This window comes from Acanthamoeba castellanii, assembly GCF_000313135.1.
Source record: "Acanthamoeba castellanii str. Neff unplaced genomic scaffold scf7180000084577, whole genome shotgun sequence".
Taxonomy (NCBI): domain Eukaryota; phylum Discosea; order Longamoebia; family Acanthamoebidae; genus Acanthamoeba; species Acanthamoeba castellanii.
Window position 1 is genome coordinate 43,705 of NW_004457606.1, and position 12,674 is coordinate 56,378.

General features: G+C 57.6%; 4 protein-coding genes across 4 annotated transcripts in view; 3 read left to right on the forward strand and 1 right to left on the reverse strand.

The window, feature by feature from the left end:
- The window catches only part of ACA1_046090 (DOCK family protein), a gene marked incomplete at both ends in the record, with an annotated part of 9,104 nt that extends 1,204 nt beyond the window's left edge, over positions 1 to 7,900 (forward strand). The window contains 32 exons of the mRNA XM_004347692.1: positions 29 to 132; positions 258 to 429; positions 528 to 692; positions 845 to 943; positions 1,023 to 1,151; positions 1,255 to 1,374; positions 1,476 to 1,549; positions 1,655 to 1,775; positions 1,858 to 2,043; positions 2,175 to 2,309; positions 2,403 to 2,534; positions 2,607 to 2,752; positions 2,842 to 3,074; positions 3,240 to 3,436; positions 3,519 to 3,685; positions 3,827 to 3,905; positions 4,020 to 4,136; positions 4,242 to 4,403; positions 4,518 to 4,550; positions 4,721 to 4,975; positions 5,029 to 5,226; positions 5,302 to 5,448; positions 5,539 to 5,718; positions 5,832 to 5,918; positions 6,035 to 6,166; positions 6,250 to 6,390; positions 6,492 to 6,666; positions 6,773 to 6,918; positions 7,159 to 7,266; positions 7,462 to 7,556; positions 7,656 to 7,794; positions 7,865 to 7,900. Coding sequence (XP_004347742.1) covers positions 29 to 132; positions 258 to 429; positions 528 to 692; positions 845 to 943; positions 1,023 to 1,151; positions 1,255 to 1,374; positions 1,476 to 1,549; positions 1,655 to 1,775; positions 1,858 to 2,043; positions 2,175 to 2,309; positions 2,403 to 2,534; positions 2,607 to 2,752; positions 2,842 to 3,074; positions 3,240 to 3,436; positions 3,519 to 3,685; positions 3,827 to 3,905; positions 4,020 to 4,136; positions 4,242 to 4,403; positions 4,518 to 4,550; positions 4,721 to 4,975; positions 5,029 to 5,226; positions 5,302 to 5,448; positions 5,539 to 5,718; positions 5,832 to 5,918; positions 6,035 to 6,166; positions 6,250 to 6,390; positions 6,492 to 6,666; positions 6,773 to 6,918; positions 7,159 to 7,266; positions 7,462 to 7,556; positions 7,656 to 7,794; positions 7,865 to 7,900 — 4,410 coding nt within the window. The remainder of the gene's footprint in view (positions 1 to 28; positions 133 to 257; positions 430 to 527; positions 693 to 844; positions 944 to 1,022; positions 1,152 to 1,254; positions 1,375 to 1,475; positions 1,550 to 1,654; positions 1,776 to 1,857; positions 2,044 to 2,174; positions 2,310 to 2,402; positions 2,535 to 2,606; positions 2,753 to 2,841; positions 3,075 to 3,239; positions 3,437 to 3,518; positions 3,686 to 3,826; positions 3,906 to 4,019; positions 4,137 to 4,241; positions 4,404 to 4,517; positions 4,551 to 4,720; positions 4,976 to 5,028; positions 5,227 to 5,301; positions 5,449 to 5,538; positions 5,719 to 5,831; positions 5,919 to 6,034; positions 6,167 to 6,249; positions 6,391 to 6,491; positions 6,667 to 6,772; positions 6,919 to 7,158; positions 7,267 to 7,461; positions 7,557 to 7,655; positions 7,795 to 7,864) is intronic.
- Positions 7,901 to 8,367: 467 nt separating this feature from the next.
- ACA1_046100 (uncharacterized protein) lies at positions 8,368 to 10,052 on the forward strand (the record flags this gene model as incomplete). The annotated part of the gene is made up of 4 exons (XM_004347693.1): positions 8,368 to 9,058; positions 9,497 to 9,633; positions 9,684 to 9,784; positions 9,914 to 10,052. The coding sequence occupies 4 exons, from the start codon at positions 8,368 to 8,370 to the stop codon at positions 10,050 to 10,052; spliced, it is 1,068 nt and encodes a 355-aa protein (XP_004347743.1).
- A 159-nt stretch (positions 10,053 to 10,211) lies between these two features.
- On the forward strand, positions 10,212 to 11,232 carry ACA1_046110 (uncharacterized protein; the record flags this gene model as incomplete). Its single annotated transcript, XM_004347694.1, has 4 exons — positions 10,212 to 10,269; positions 10,362 to 10,518; positions 10,626 to 10,717; positions 11,009 to 11,232. 4 exons carry the CDS (start codon positions 10,212 to 10,214, stop codon positions 11,230 to 11,232), a joined length of 531 nt encoding a protein of 176 aa, XP_004347744.1.
- A 65-nt stretch (positions 11,233 to 11,297) lies between these two features.
- On the reverse strand, positions 11,298 to 12,568 carry ACA1_046120 (uncharacterized protein; the record flags this gene model as incomplete). The annotated part of the gene is made up of 6 exons (XM_004347695.1): positions 11,298 to 11,615; positions 11,715 to 11,781; positions 11,884 to 11,941; positions 12,062 to 12,131; positions 12,244 to 12,403; positions 12,495 to 12,568. The coding sequence occupies 6 exons, from the start codon at positions 12,566 to 12,568 to the stop codon at positions 11,298 to 11,300; spliced, it is 747 nt and encodes a 248-aa protein (XP_004347745.1).
- Between the last annotated feature and the right edge of the window lie 106 nt (positions 12,569 to 12,674).

The window sequence follows — 12,674 nt, forward strand, 5'->3', positions numbered from 1 at the left end:
TGTGTGCGTGTGCGTGCGCGATTGCCAGCTTCTAAACAGGCGCGATTTGTTCGAGACCTACACTCTGGCGCGGCCCGAGAAGTTGGACCCGACCGACAGCCGAACCCAAGTCGCGCCATTCCCTCAGAAGAGGTGCGCCGAACCCTCCAATGCCCCCTGCTACTTTCATACTGATGGCTTGACGCGTCACTACCCACCGCACGCGCCGCACGCGCCACATGGAACGCACGGCACTCACGCACGCATTCCTTTCAAAGGGGCATCGAGTTCCTGGTCGAGTGCAAGGAGCTGTCGTTTGCCCTGGGCAAGCTGGAGCCCTTCTTCTGTTCGCTGGTCCTCGTCGATGTCCAGGCTCGGCAGCGCGTGTCGGAAACGTTTCACTTTGACCTCAACACCGACCCGCTCGCCAAGCTCATCCCCACCCGACTGGTACCTGCCACGTCACGTCACGTGTGTGTCGTGTCGTGTGTGTCGTGTGTGTTGTGTCAAATTTTTTTGGCTGGGCGTAATAGTTGCGCGTCGCGCAGGGCGATGGCGAGAAAGTGGATCGAGAGACGTGTACGCCGCGCGCGCTGTTCCGCGTGGGCAGCCTGCCGCAGCCCTCGTCGAGCCTCTACCTGGTGCTGCGGATCGAGCAGGTGGCCCGCGGCGACCCCGACAGCGCGGCCGACCCCTACTTCAAGCACGCCACCGTACGCCGCCTCTCTCGCATCGCAAGTCTTTTCGTACAAAGCGCGCGTTCCAGAGCAACTTACATGCATAACCGCGTAACCCATTGAACAACACACAACACACACAACACACACAACACACAACACACACAACACACACAACACAACAACAGATCAAGCAAAAGGAGCGGGCCAAGTTCATCAAGGAGCTGGAGGCCAGCTGCGACCGTCTGGGCAAGTACACGCAACCGTTCGCCTGGTCCGCGGTTCAGGTTCGTGGGTCAGACCACTTTGACATTTAAGGTGTCGCTCTGCGTCACTGACGACTGGCTGCTGGGGTGACCACAACAGGTCTTCGACGACAAGGGCAATTTCGTGCTGCCGCGCGAGGTGGTGATGCAGAATCTCACCCGCATCAAGGACGACCAGAGCGACGACAAACTGTACGACCTCATCAAGAAGCGCGAGAAGGACACAAAGGTACCGTTGTTGTGCGCCTTCGACGCTGTGTGTGCGTGTCGTGTCGTGTCGTGTGCGCGTGCGTTGTGTCAACTGTGCGTTCCTAAATATCCACGAAATGCAGGCCAAGTTCATTCCGGGCTACTTTAAGATGGACGCCACAATGCTCGAGGACAAGGACCTGGTGGAGCTGCCCGGCCGCATCGACCCCTCCTACGTGCCTGTCCAACCCGCCGGCTCCGACGTACATACCATACATACCCCAATGCCTTGCGCGCGTGTCGTGTCGTGTGCGCGTGTGCGGTGGTACGTGTGCTCAAGTCCCTTCAAAAACAATTCGTGCAGTTCATCAAGGAGATCGCGTGGTTCAACCAGGAGAGGCAGGAACCGTCCCCCGCCATCGACTACGTCAACCACTTGTACCCTCCTCCACCAGAAACAACACTATAATAATATTAACATTAATAACAATAATAATAATAATCCCCTGTACTCACCGATGGAGGTTGGCGGTGGTACCGCAGGTACGTGTACATAGACTCGGTCAACCTCAACAAGTGGAAGGGCAAGGGCGAGTGCAAGAACATCGGCGTGCGCGTCCAGCTTCGCGATTCCGACGCCGACCCCCAGGCCTCCGGGCTTCCGGTACGGGCTTACTCCTCGTCAGCGCGCCACCTTAAACTTATTCCCCCACGCTGCTGCCGTCTCCTTAACATTTGGAATTCAGGCGATTTATGGAGGCAGCAGTCGGGGCAAGCTCGTGTCCCAGTTCGACACGGCGATCCGGATCAACGACAAGAAGCCCACCTACTACCATGAGATCAAGGTCCGGCTGCCCAGCCAGCTCGGGCCGCAGCACCACCTCTTCTTCATCTTCTACAACGTCGGCGTCAAGCCCAAGTCGCAGACCGAGGTAACACACACGCACGCACGCACAACACACACACACACACACACACACACACACACACACACACACACACAACACCACACACACACGCACAGCATCACGACAAAGATAGCTTATTGATTTGGACATGTTAGTCGGTGTGTGCCTACGCCTATCTGCCGCTGCTGGATGATGAAGGCAGGGTGCTGACCGACGAGCCGAAGCGGCTGCCGGTGTCCAGCGCCGTGGTGGCCTCCTACCGCTCATCGGCCGTCGAAGAAAGCATGCAGGTACTCCCCAACAGCCCTTGCCGCGCGCGCGAGCGCACACACACCACCACCGCACACAACACACACTAATCGGTTGGGTGATGCGCGTTGCAGTGGCTCGACAATGGCAAGCCGCTGTTCATCGTTCGAACGAAGCTCGTCTCGACGCTCTACACACAGGATCAGCACCTCCACGCCTTCTTCAAGCACTACTCCTCCGAACGCAACGACGAGCTCCTTGACAAGGTAGAAGTTCCGTGCATTCTTCACATGCGCTGCATTCCTGGAATGATCTTCTTGACACGCACGCGCGCACAGGCCATCAAGGGGATCAAGCAGGCGTCGGGCCAGGCGCAGGTGCAGTTCTTCCCGGTCCTGCTGAACCAGTTGGCCTACGTCATGTGCAACATGTCGCCCGATGCCGCGCGCGAGGCCTTCCTCGCTATCCCCGTCCTCCTCAACAGGTTTTCACCTCCTGACTGGCACACGCACCACCGCACACGCACACGCACACGCATATCGCACACGCACACTGATGTGCACGCGTATGTAGTGTGGAGGTGATGACGCTGGTGAGCGGTCGGCGTACGCGGAACCCCAACCTGACGTCGTACCTCGAGTACGTGCTCGACCTGCCCAAGAAGACCAAGACGCCCCTCCACGAGGCCCTCTGCAGGCAATGGCTCCGCCTCATCATGCTGCCAGAGGTGGCGCGCTTCGCCTGGTTCCTGTTCGAAGCCATCGTCAAGTCCATGCTCTTGACCCTCAAGAAGGCTGGTCTCTTGGGTACGCCTGCCCACCAACATTCTTTCACACAATAATTGAATAATTCTATTAATTAATTAAGAAAAAGAAAAATGACCATAAATACGCTACATTTTTCTTGATTTATTTATATACTTAAATAAAATATTATTTATTACTCACGGGTCTTGGGTGCGGTGTACACAGGAGACGACAGCCGACGAAAGGAGTACTTCGCGCCCGAGTTCGTGGACGAGCTGGGCAAGCTCGTGCATCTGATCATGCGCGGGATTCGCAACGGCGAGCCCTGGTGTGCGCTCGTGGCCGCCGACCTCAACACCAGCGTCGGCCTTTTCCTCAAGGACCTCCTCTCCGTCATGGACCGCGGTGCCGTGCTCGGAATGGTACGAGTTTGTACGTGTGCGTGTGCGTGTGCGGTGGTGCGTGTGCGTGTGCGTGTGCGGTCGTTCTAACCGCGATGGGCAGGTCGATGACTACGTGGCCAAGATTTGTCCGACGAACGACTCGGCGGTGCTGGTCAAGTTCAAGTTCAACATCCTCAAGATCGTGTGCGACCACGAGCACTACGTGCCCCTCAACGTGCCCGTATCGCCCGGCATCGTGTCTGTTCCCGCCATCCCAGCCCAGTTCTGGTAGCCCAGCCCCTCTTTTTTCTATTATTCATCACTATTTACATTCAAAATGATTACAAGTTGTAATTGTTATATTGTAATTTCAATTCCTGATACTCATTTATTTTTATTTTTTTTTGTGATCGTGTTGTTTGTTTACAGGAAATCGCACTTCCTGGCTGGTCTCGTGATCCACGAAATCACTGCATGCCTCCACCGCGACAAGCTCATCCGTTCCGAGGTACGGCGGCACCGGCCACTCTACTTCAACATGAAAACACGTCTATAATTTTTATTATAGAAATGAATAACCAATACCCCACCATTTGTACAATCCGACTCGCTCCTCCTGCAGGCCATCTCGACGCTCCGGTGGTTGTTGTGGAAGCACGACACCGACAAGCGATACCAGGAACCCGCGGCCAAGCAGCGCGTCGCTGGAATCTACTTCCCCTACATTCTCCTCGTACCGGTCCCCCACATTCACTCCTTAATTGCTGATGATGTTCTCACACCCATGCGTGTCGTGTGCGATGGTGTGTGCGGTGCCTGCGTGCGATGTGTTGGGCACGCACAGTTGTTGGAGAGGGCCACGATCCTGCAGGGCATGAGCGATGAGGAGAGGCGCGATTGGTTGGTCTGCTTCATGTGGATCGTCAAGAACTGCGATCACCTGAAGCTCCTGCGCCAGTGGTGGAAGAAGGACACTCTCAAGAATGTCAAGGCCTTCTTCGTCATCGTGGGCCTCGCCATCCAGACATTCCAGGCACGCATTCCACGCATTCCTCTCTCAATATTGCTGTATGTTGTGTGTGTGTCGTGGACACGGCTGACGGCCCGTCGTCTATCACAGGAGCCGCATCTGAAGCGCGAGCTGGGATTCACGGTGCTCGACGTCGCCGATGAATTCATGCTCGACTTTCATTTCGAACTCAAGGACCAGACCAAGGAGCACATGGCACGGCACCACCTCCCCCCGACATTCCGCACATTGCTTGCATTATGTATAATGTGAACCGTGACGTGGCCTAACCATACACCCACCGCCGCGCGCAGGAATGTCTGTTCCGGGCGCTCGGGCTGCTGCTCCAGGGCGAGTCCAGCGTGTCGCTGCTCGGCTCGCTGTTCTCGACGCTGCGCTACTTCATCAACACCTACCCGCAGACCCTCTTCCGCTGGACCAACACCAGCTACTGCGGCGACCTCTGCTTCGAGATCCTGCGCCACTGCAACCTGCCGCACGCCGTCGTCCGCGCCAAGGCCGCCGCCCTCTTCTACCTCCTCATCAAGGCACGCATTCCTTACATTCATGTTCTTTTGGCGGGAATTCTGATCGTGGGTCGTGTGTCGTGTGCAACGCGCAGACCAACTACGCGGAGACAAAGTCGATTGCGCGCACCCGGCTGCAGTCGACGATCGCGGTGTCGCGGCTCACCGGTACTGTGAAGGAGTACTCGTTCCTGACCGCGTCGCTGGCCGCCGTCACAACCTACACCAAGCGCGACGCCCGCAACACTCACCTGCAGGGCGAAACCGAGAACTTGTGCAAGAGGCTGCTCGAGGTTCGACACGACACGACACGCATGACACGCACGACACGCACGTGAACAATCGTTAATGGTGGTGGCCCTGGGCAGGTCATCAAGCACTCGCTGGACATGGCCGAGTACGCCTACGATCGGGAAATGACGACCGACCTCTACTACCAGGTCTCCCTCGGCTACACCGACTCGCCCGACCTGCGCGTGACGTGGCTCGACAACCTCGGCAACTTCCACCTCGAGGTAACACACACACACACACACGCGTGAATGCAACAGCCACGCACCGCACACACCGCATACAGCGCTGATTTGGTGGTGGTGGGTTGCCAGCAACGGAACTTCGACGAGGCGGTGCAGTGCAAGATGCACGCGGCGGCGTTGATCTGCGAGTTCCTGACGAAGCAAAACGGCAAGACGGAGGGCATCCCCGCCACCAATGCCGCGTTTGCCCCCGTGTCGCCCAACATTCCGCACGAGACTGGCCTGCCCAACATCTCCATCGACACCGGCGTACCCTCCCTCAGCTCTCAGCCCTCTGTTTAGTTTACTTTTCTGTTGACGCTGCTAACGCGCGCGTGCGTGTGCGGTTGTGCGTGTGCCGTGCGGGCGGTTGGGGTTTGTAGGGCGAGGAGGGCATGTACAACCCCAAGGTGTTCTCGGAGGCGGGTCTCGTCCGCGTTTTGACCGAGGCCATCACCATCGCCAAGAACGTACGCGCCTCCGAATTCAATGGGCCGCATTTGTTTGGCCTTTTTTGTTCTATATGCGCCGCCGGTTCATGTCTCGACACGACGCGACAATTGATCTGTCGTTGGGCCTACCCCAGGCCAATCTGTACGAGCTGGTGATCGACGTCTACAAGTTCGTGGTCGACATCCACCAGAAGGAGCGCGACTACGGCCAGCTGGGCGAGTGCTTCCGCGACCTCAAGGTCGTCTGCGAGGCCCTCGTCAAGTCGGTACATATTTCCGGCCATCCCGTGTGTCGCGTGTGTCGTGTGTGTTGTGTGTGTTGCGCTGAGCTCTTCATATGTGACAACAGAACGCGGAGAAGGCGCGTTTGTTCAGCAACTACTACCGGGTGGCCTTCTTCGGCAAGCAGTGGCGCGACCTCCAGGGCAAGGAGTTCGTCTACCGCGCCAACGACACCGTCCGCCTCAACGACTTCACCACCCGCCTCAAGGTCGCTTCTTCTCCCACCTTCCCTCATCATCTCGCCAGCCTCAGCGCACACACACTCAACCGATTCCGTGTGTCGTGCGTGTCGTGCGTGTCGTGAAACAGAGCCAGTTTTCCTCCAAGTTTGGGGACAAGGTGGAGATACTGGGCAACATCAGCGTTGACCTGGCCAAGCTCAAGGAGGACGTCTGCTACTTCCAGGTGGTGTCGCTCACCGAGTACTTCGACGCCGTGGACCTCACCAGCCGACCCAACCTGTGGGACCGAAAATTCAATCTGGGTATTTCCTTTATTATTTAAAAATTAATTTCTTTTTATTGTATTATTATTTTTGATATTGTCTTGTTTTGCATTCGGTGCTGACGTAGCGCGCGAACTATTTACAGACCAGTTCATCTTCGAGAGCCCGTTCACGAAGAGCGGCAAGGCCCACGGCGATCTGGCCGACCAGTGCAAGCGGAAGACCATTCTGCGCACGGCCAAGGCCTTCCCCTTCGTCAAGAGTCGACTGCCCGTCATCGAAAAGAAGGAGGTACGCATCATGCCTGATTCAATTCACACGACACACGACACACGACACACGACACACGACACACGACACACGACACACGACACACGACACACGACACACGACACACGACACACGACACACGACACACGACACACGACACACGACACACGACACACGACACACGACACACGACACACGACACTCGACACCGACACACGACACGCGCGTGCTCATGGTGTAAATTCTCAATTCGTGGCGCAGATCATTTTGGAGCCGATCGAGACGGCGATTGAGCTCGTGGAAGGCCGCATCGTCGCGCTGCGTTCGGAGTTGGACACCACGCCCCCCAACACCAAGACGCTGCAGCAAGTCCTTCAGGCACGCTCACCCCACATCGCCGCTTTCTCCGCATCTACCCTAACTCTCGTCATGTCATGCTCTGTTGTTGTGTGTTGTGTGTTGTGTGTTGTGTGTTGTGTGTTGTGTGTTGTGTGTTGTGTGTTGTGTGTTGTGTGTTGTATTGTGTGTTGTGTGGTGTGGGTTGTGTGTTGTTGTTGAAAACAGGGAAGCGTGCTGGTCACGGTGAACGCCGGTCCGCTGGCGATCGCTAAGATCTTCCTGGGCAATTACGCGAACTACCCCACCCAGCACATCGCCAGGTAAGTCCAATCTCTCTCACAATTTGAATGCGTGTGCGGTCGTGCGTGTGCGTGTGCGTGTGAGCTGATCCATCATAATCATCGTCGTCGTCATCAAAGGTTACAAGAGGTGATCATCAGCTTCGTGAAGCTGTGCCAGTTCGCGCTGGTGCTCAACAAGACCCTCATCCAGCCCGACCAGGAGGAGTTCCAGGTGCAGCTCGAAGCCGGCTACGAAAACTTGAAGAAGGAACTACAGGTACCCTCCCTCGCGCCACCTTCTCCGCGTGTGCGGTGTGTTGACCACGTAACGCAACCACCACCACCAGGTCTACATGCCGGGTCCCAAGGCTGCCGCTCAGTAGCCCGCCCACCACCGCCACTCCGCCACTTTTTGTTGAACACATTATTTATTATTCGCTTGTCTACCGCGTTCATGGCCAGGTTCAACTGCGAGTGTCGTGTGCGTGCGTGTAGTGTGCGGGTGAGTGTGTGTGCTTTGGGACGCACCTTGTGACTTCGGTGCCACCAACACCAGCCACTGGGCTGCAACATTCTCGAGGAGGCGGCGTTCTCCTGCATCTGGACGAGGGCTGGACGTGGAGATGTGGAAAAAAGAAAAGGAACACGCCCTTCCGCTCGCGTGCCACAAATTCTTATGCTCCCCCATCCCCCTGAACCAAGTAGTACAGCACGCCAAGGAGGTCAGCCAGAAACTGCGACCCCCTATTACACGTGTATCCAAAAGGTACGCCCCTTTGCCCTAACCATCCATTTATTTATCAAATGAGGTGTTAAACAATATATCATGTAAAATCAAGAAGATTCAAGGATGAACTCCCCTTTGGGCACCCCAAGTCCAACGAGCGGGCAGACTGCCTCGGGTGGCCCCGGCACCCGGTCGAAGAGCCGGTCGCTGCAGCGGGACATAACCCCCGAGGCGGTGCTGGGCATGCGGCAGAAGGCCCGTGGAGGGCGCGAGTTCCGGGTCAAGCTGGTGGGCCGCGACAACCGGTCCAACCGCTGGATGGCCGAGCGGCTGGTGCCCAAGGAGCTGATCCAGGCCTACCTCGACTCCCAGCCGGCCGCCAAGGCCGTGGCCATGTCATCGTCAACATCGTCATCACCGGCCACCACTACGCCGTCGCCCACCACCTCAACCAAGGCCGCAAACAAGGCAGCTAACAAGGCGAGCGTGCAGAGCCCGAGAGTGACGTCAACACCGCTCAGCAGTCCCGCCATGATTGAGACAACGACGACGACGACAGCGACTGTTGCATCATCGGCATCAACGCTGGCCTCCGGCAGCGGTGGCTTGGGGCGAAAGTCGCTGAAGCGGAAGAAGGTGGTGGCGGAAGCGGGCCACGGCCACCATCGAGGTGAAGACAGCGGCAGCAGGCAGCCGTACCCGCGCAAGCTGGCGGTGCACCAATACCGTGTATTGGAGGAGGTCTTCGAGACAGAGGCGGGCGACACGGAACCCCAACTACTCCCCGGCGTGCCCCTCGTCGCACCTCCGCCCTGTGCAGTCGTGTACGCGACCTCGCTCCATCGTTGTGTGTTGCGTGTTGCGTGTTACGTGTTGCGTGTTGCGTGTTGCGTGTTGCGTGTTGCGTGTTGCGTGTTGTGTGTTGGATGTAGGGTGGTCTGTGTTAAGGAATACCATCAGCGGCAGATACTCGGGGTTGGACTTTACGGTGGTGAGCGACGGGCCAGCACAGCCGGACAAGCCTTCGATGCCACCAACCACCACCGCGGCGGTCATTCCGACCGTGGCGTCCACCACAGCCCCATCACCCTCCTTCTATGTCGGCACCTCGCCACTGCACCACTACCCTCAAGATCATCCAACACAGCACCACCAACATCAGCACAACCAAACGCGGCAGCCTCCGCCTCAGCCGCACCAACACCAACAGCACTACCAACCGCCGCCACATCATCTCCCGACACAACAGCAGCTACGCTGGCCCGTTCCGGGCTCGACGTCGTCGCCGTCCGGCGCCGGCTGGGTCCCGGTACCCTGCTTTGGCGCCTGCCGGTCGGGGCCGTCTACGACTACCACGAACCGCTACGGCTGCGGCGGCGCTGGGTGGTGGTACCGGGTACGGGTGCAGGTGCGGCGCGACGGGAACGCTCTGGGTCCAGGTGCGGTACGGGGAGCGCGCCGCCCTGGTGCGGGTCACCACCTCGGTCACCTTCGACGATGCCAAGAAGGTGGCGCTACGCGAATGGAACATTCGATCCCGGTAAGTCTTGGTGTGCGTGTGGTGTGCGTGTGCGTGTGCGTGTGCGTGTGCGTGTGCAGTGGTGCGTGTGGTGCGTGTGGTGCGTGTGGTGCGTGTGGTGCGCTGGGCTGACCGGAGCATTGAAAACAGGAAAGAAGAGTTTTCGGTGTATGACGCCATTGGAGCCATCCTCGACTCCAGCGCGAGGATCAAGGAGGAGATAGGCGAGTGCGAGGTGTTCTACCTCAAACTCAGGAATCCCGCTGAACCTTTGCCCGCCTCTTCTTGATGCTTCCTTAGGGTATAAATTAGAAATAAAACTAAACAAAAAATGACGACAGAAATAAAGAGAAACAAAAATAACAATATTACCATTAAAGGAAACTATGTAAGCGCAGACAAGACTTGGATTGATTGCGTCGCAACAACAAACATCGAACCACACATCATGAAGCTTTGGGCCTTCATCCTCCTGCTGTCTCTGGTCGCCTTGGCCTCCGCCTTACGTACCTCATCCATCTCCTTGGGAGACAAATTCAGTTTACCACCTTGGGGGGAGACATGATTGATGGTGTTGGGTGTGGTTATGGTGATGTAGCGAGGGATAGGAAGGAGACGGAGAAGCCCCTCCTGCCCCGCATCTTCCTGGACCTCACCAAGGGTGAGGTGCCCTACTTTACCGAAGAGGAGATGGCCTCTGAGCACTACAAGACTGCCATGGCCGTCGCCTGGAAGGCCGACGGCAAGATCAACGCGTACGCCAACCCCCCAAACATTATTCTATTCTGTTCTATGATGAATGATGATTATGCTTTTTTTTTGCTTGTTTTGTTGACTGAGTGGGCTTGGTTCGGGCCTGTAGCCGGTTCGGCAACATGCTGGCCGACCGCGTGAGCTCGGCCTACTTCGCTCCCTTCCTGTTCAAGTTCATCGGCGAGTGCGCCACCATCCCCGGTGCGTCCCCAGCACCACCACAAACATAGCTTTGTCAGACCATAGACCGTTGGCCTTACGACGTCACTCGTGTCGTATGTCGTGTCGTGTCGTGTCGTGTCGTGTCGTGTCGTGTCGTGTCGTGTCGTGTCGTGTCGTGTCGTGTCGTGTCGTGTCGTGTCGTGTCGTGTCGTGTCGTGTCGTGTCGTGTCGTGTCGTGTCGTGTCGTGTCGTGTCGTGTCGTGTCGTGTCGTGTCGTGTCGTGTCGTGTCGTGTCGTGTCGTGTCGTGTCGCGTGACTTGTGTGCACCAGACGCTCTCGCGTGGGAGCTCTCGATGCCCAAGCAGGAGGGCTCCCTCGTGAGGACCATTGTGCTCTCGCGCGAGCAGGGCTGGCTGGAGCTGAACCTCGCCACCGGGGAGTCCGTCCCCAGGACCAAAATCCCCGAGCGGTCCCTCCGCTCCCTCGCCGCCCAGCCCGTGGACGCCGTGGCCGTGGCCGTGGACGCCGTCGCCGTCGCCATCGCTGCCCAGTAGAGACTCAACGTCATCACCATCATCGCACATGTGGCATCTATTCCATTATTCGAGAAACATGAAGCTCATGACGATGAAGATGATGAAGATGATGATGAAGTTGATGAAGAGGAAGATGATGATGAAGAGGAAGGTGGTGGGTGGGGCCACACATAGCCAAAGGTCTGGGCGCCGAGGAATGTGAAGTATGGCGGTACGCCGGGGCGCTGGGGGATGAAATTCTTGCCGTTCCAGTAGTCCGGCCGCACCCAGGCCCGCTGTAGCCGGCAGTGGAGCAGCAGGTGGCCCGCCTTATCCTGGACGGCCTCCACCCGGCACACCACGTGCGCCACACACGGCCGGATCGCCAGCAGTCGGTCACCGCCGTCCTCGATCATCGTGTCCTGCACCGCACACGCCGCACACGCACACGCCGCACACAGGGTGAGCGAGTGCGGTGAGAAGAGAGCGAGAGAGAGCGAGAGAGAGAGCGGAGTGGTTACGAGATCGGTCCAGCCGGGCTGGCACAGGTCGAGGTTGAGCTTGTCGAACTTGTCCTCGTCCTTGCCCCTAGTAACCAATAACACACAACACACATGCGTTTGGGGGGGGGACGAGGGTTGTTGTTGTTGGCGACAGTTCAGCAATGAAGGGCGATGAGATGGCGCGTACGTGCAACCGCCCACGGCGAGGACCAGCTCTTCCATCCCTTGCACCGGCACGTTCAGCACTGAACGCACCACCGCACACGCACACGCACACGCCGGTTGTGAGTGACGTCGTGCCTTGCAGAACATACCGCACGCACGCACACACTGCGTGAACACGAAAGATGGCGGTCGCGACGGACCGAAGGATCGGCCCACGCGCAGCAGCGATGCCGTGTGCCTTCGCTTATTCACCGCACAGAAGACCAGACCCTGTCAACCCAAGAGTCCGCCTCAGTTAGCGCTAAAGTGTGTGCGTGTGCGTGTGCGTGTGCGTGTGCGTGTGCGTGTGCGTGTGCGTGTGCGTGTGCGTGTGCGTGTGGACGACCTGATTGTTGATGCAGGTGAGCCAGGAGATGGTCATGACGTTACGCCGCGGCCTCACAGCGGCGGCCTTGTCCGGCAGCGGGGCACTGGTGGCCGGGGCTTGTTCGCCGTTGCCCGCCCACACCGTCAGCATGCACACCGGGTTCGGATAGAGCAGTCTGCAAGCAGAGCCCATTATTGTAAATAAATAACTTTCTTGATTTTTAAGAATTGGATCATTATTTCGGTCAGGTCGAATGAAACTGGTACCGACTGATGAGCGAAGTCTGCGTCAACTCAACGATGCCGCCGGAAGAGGCAGCGCTTTTGTCCTCCAGTTCCATCTTCTTGTTGCTGGTTGTTTCCGAAATGCTTCACGACCACACAAAACAATTTCAAAATGTTTTCGGCTGACTCTGGCACCTCCGTATTTTGCGCCAATGCGGTCGT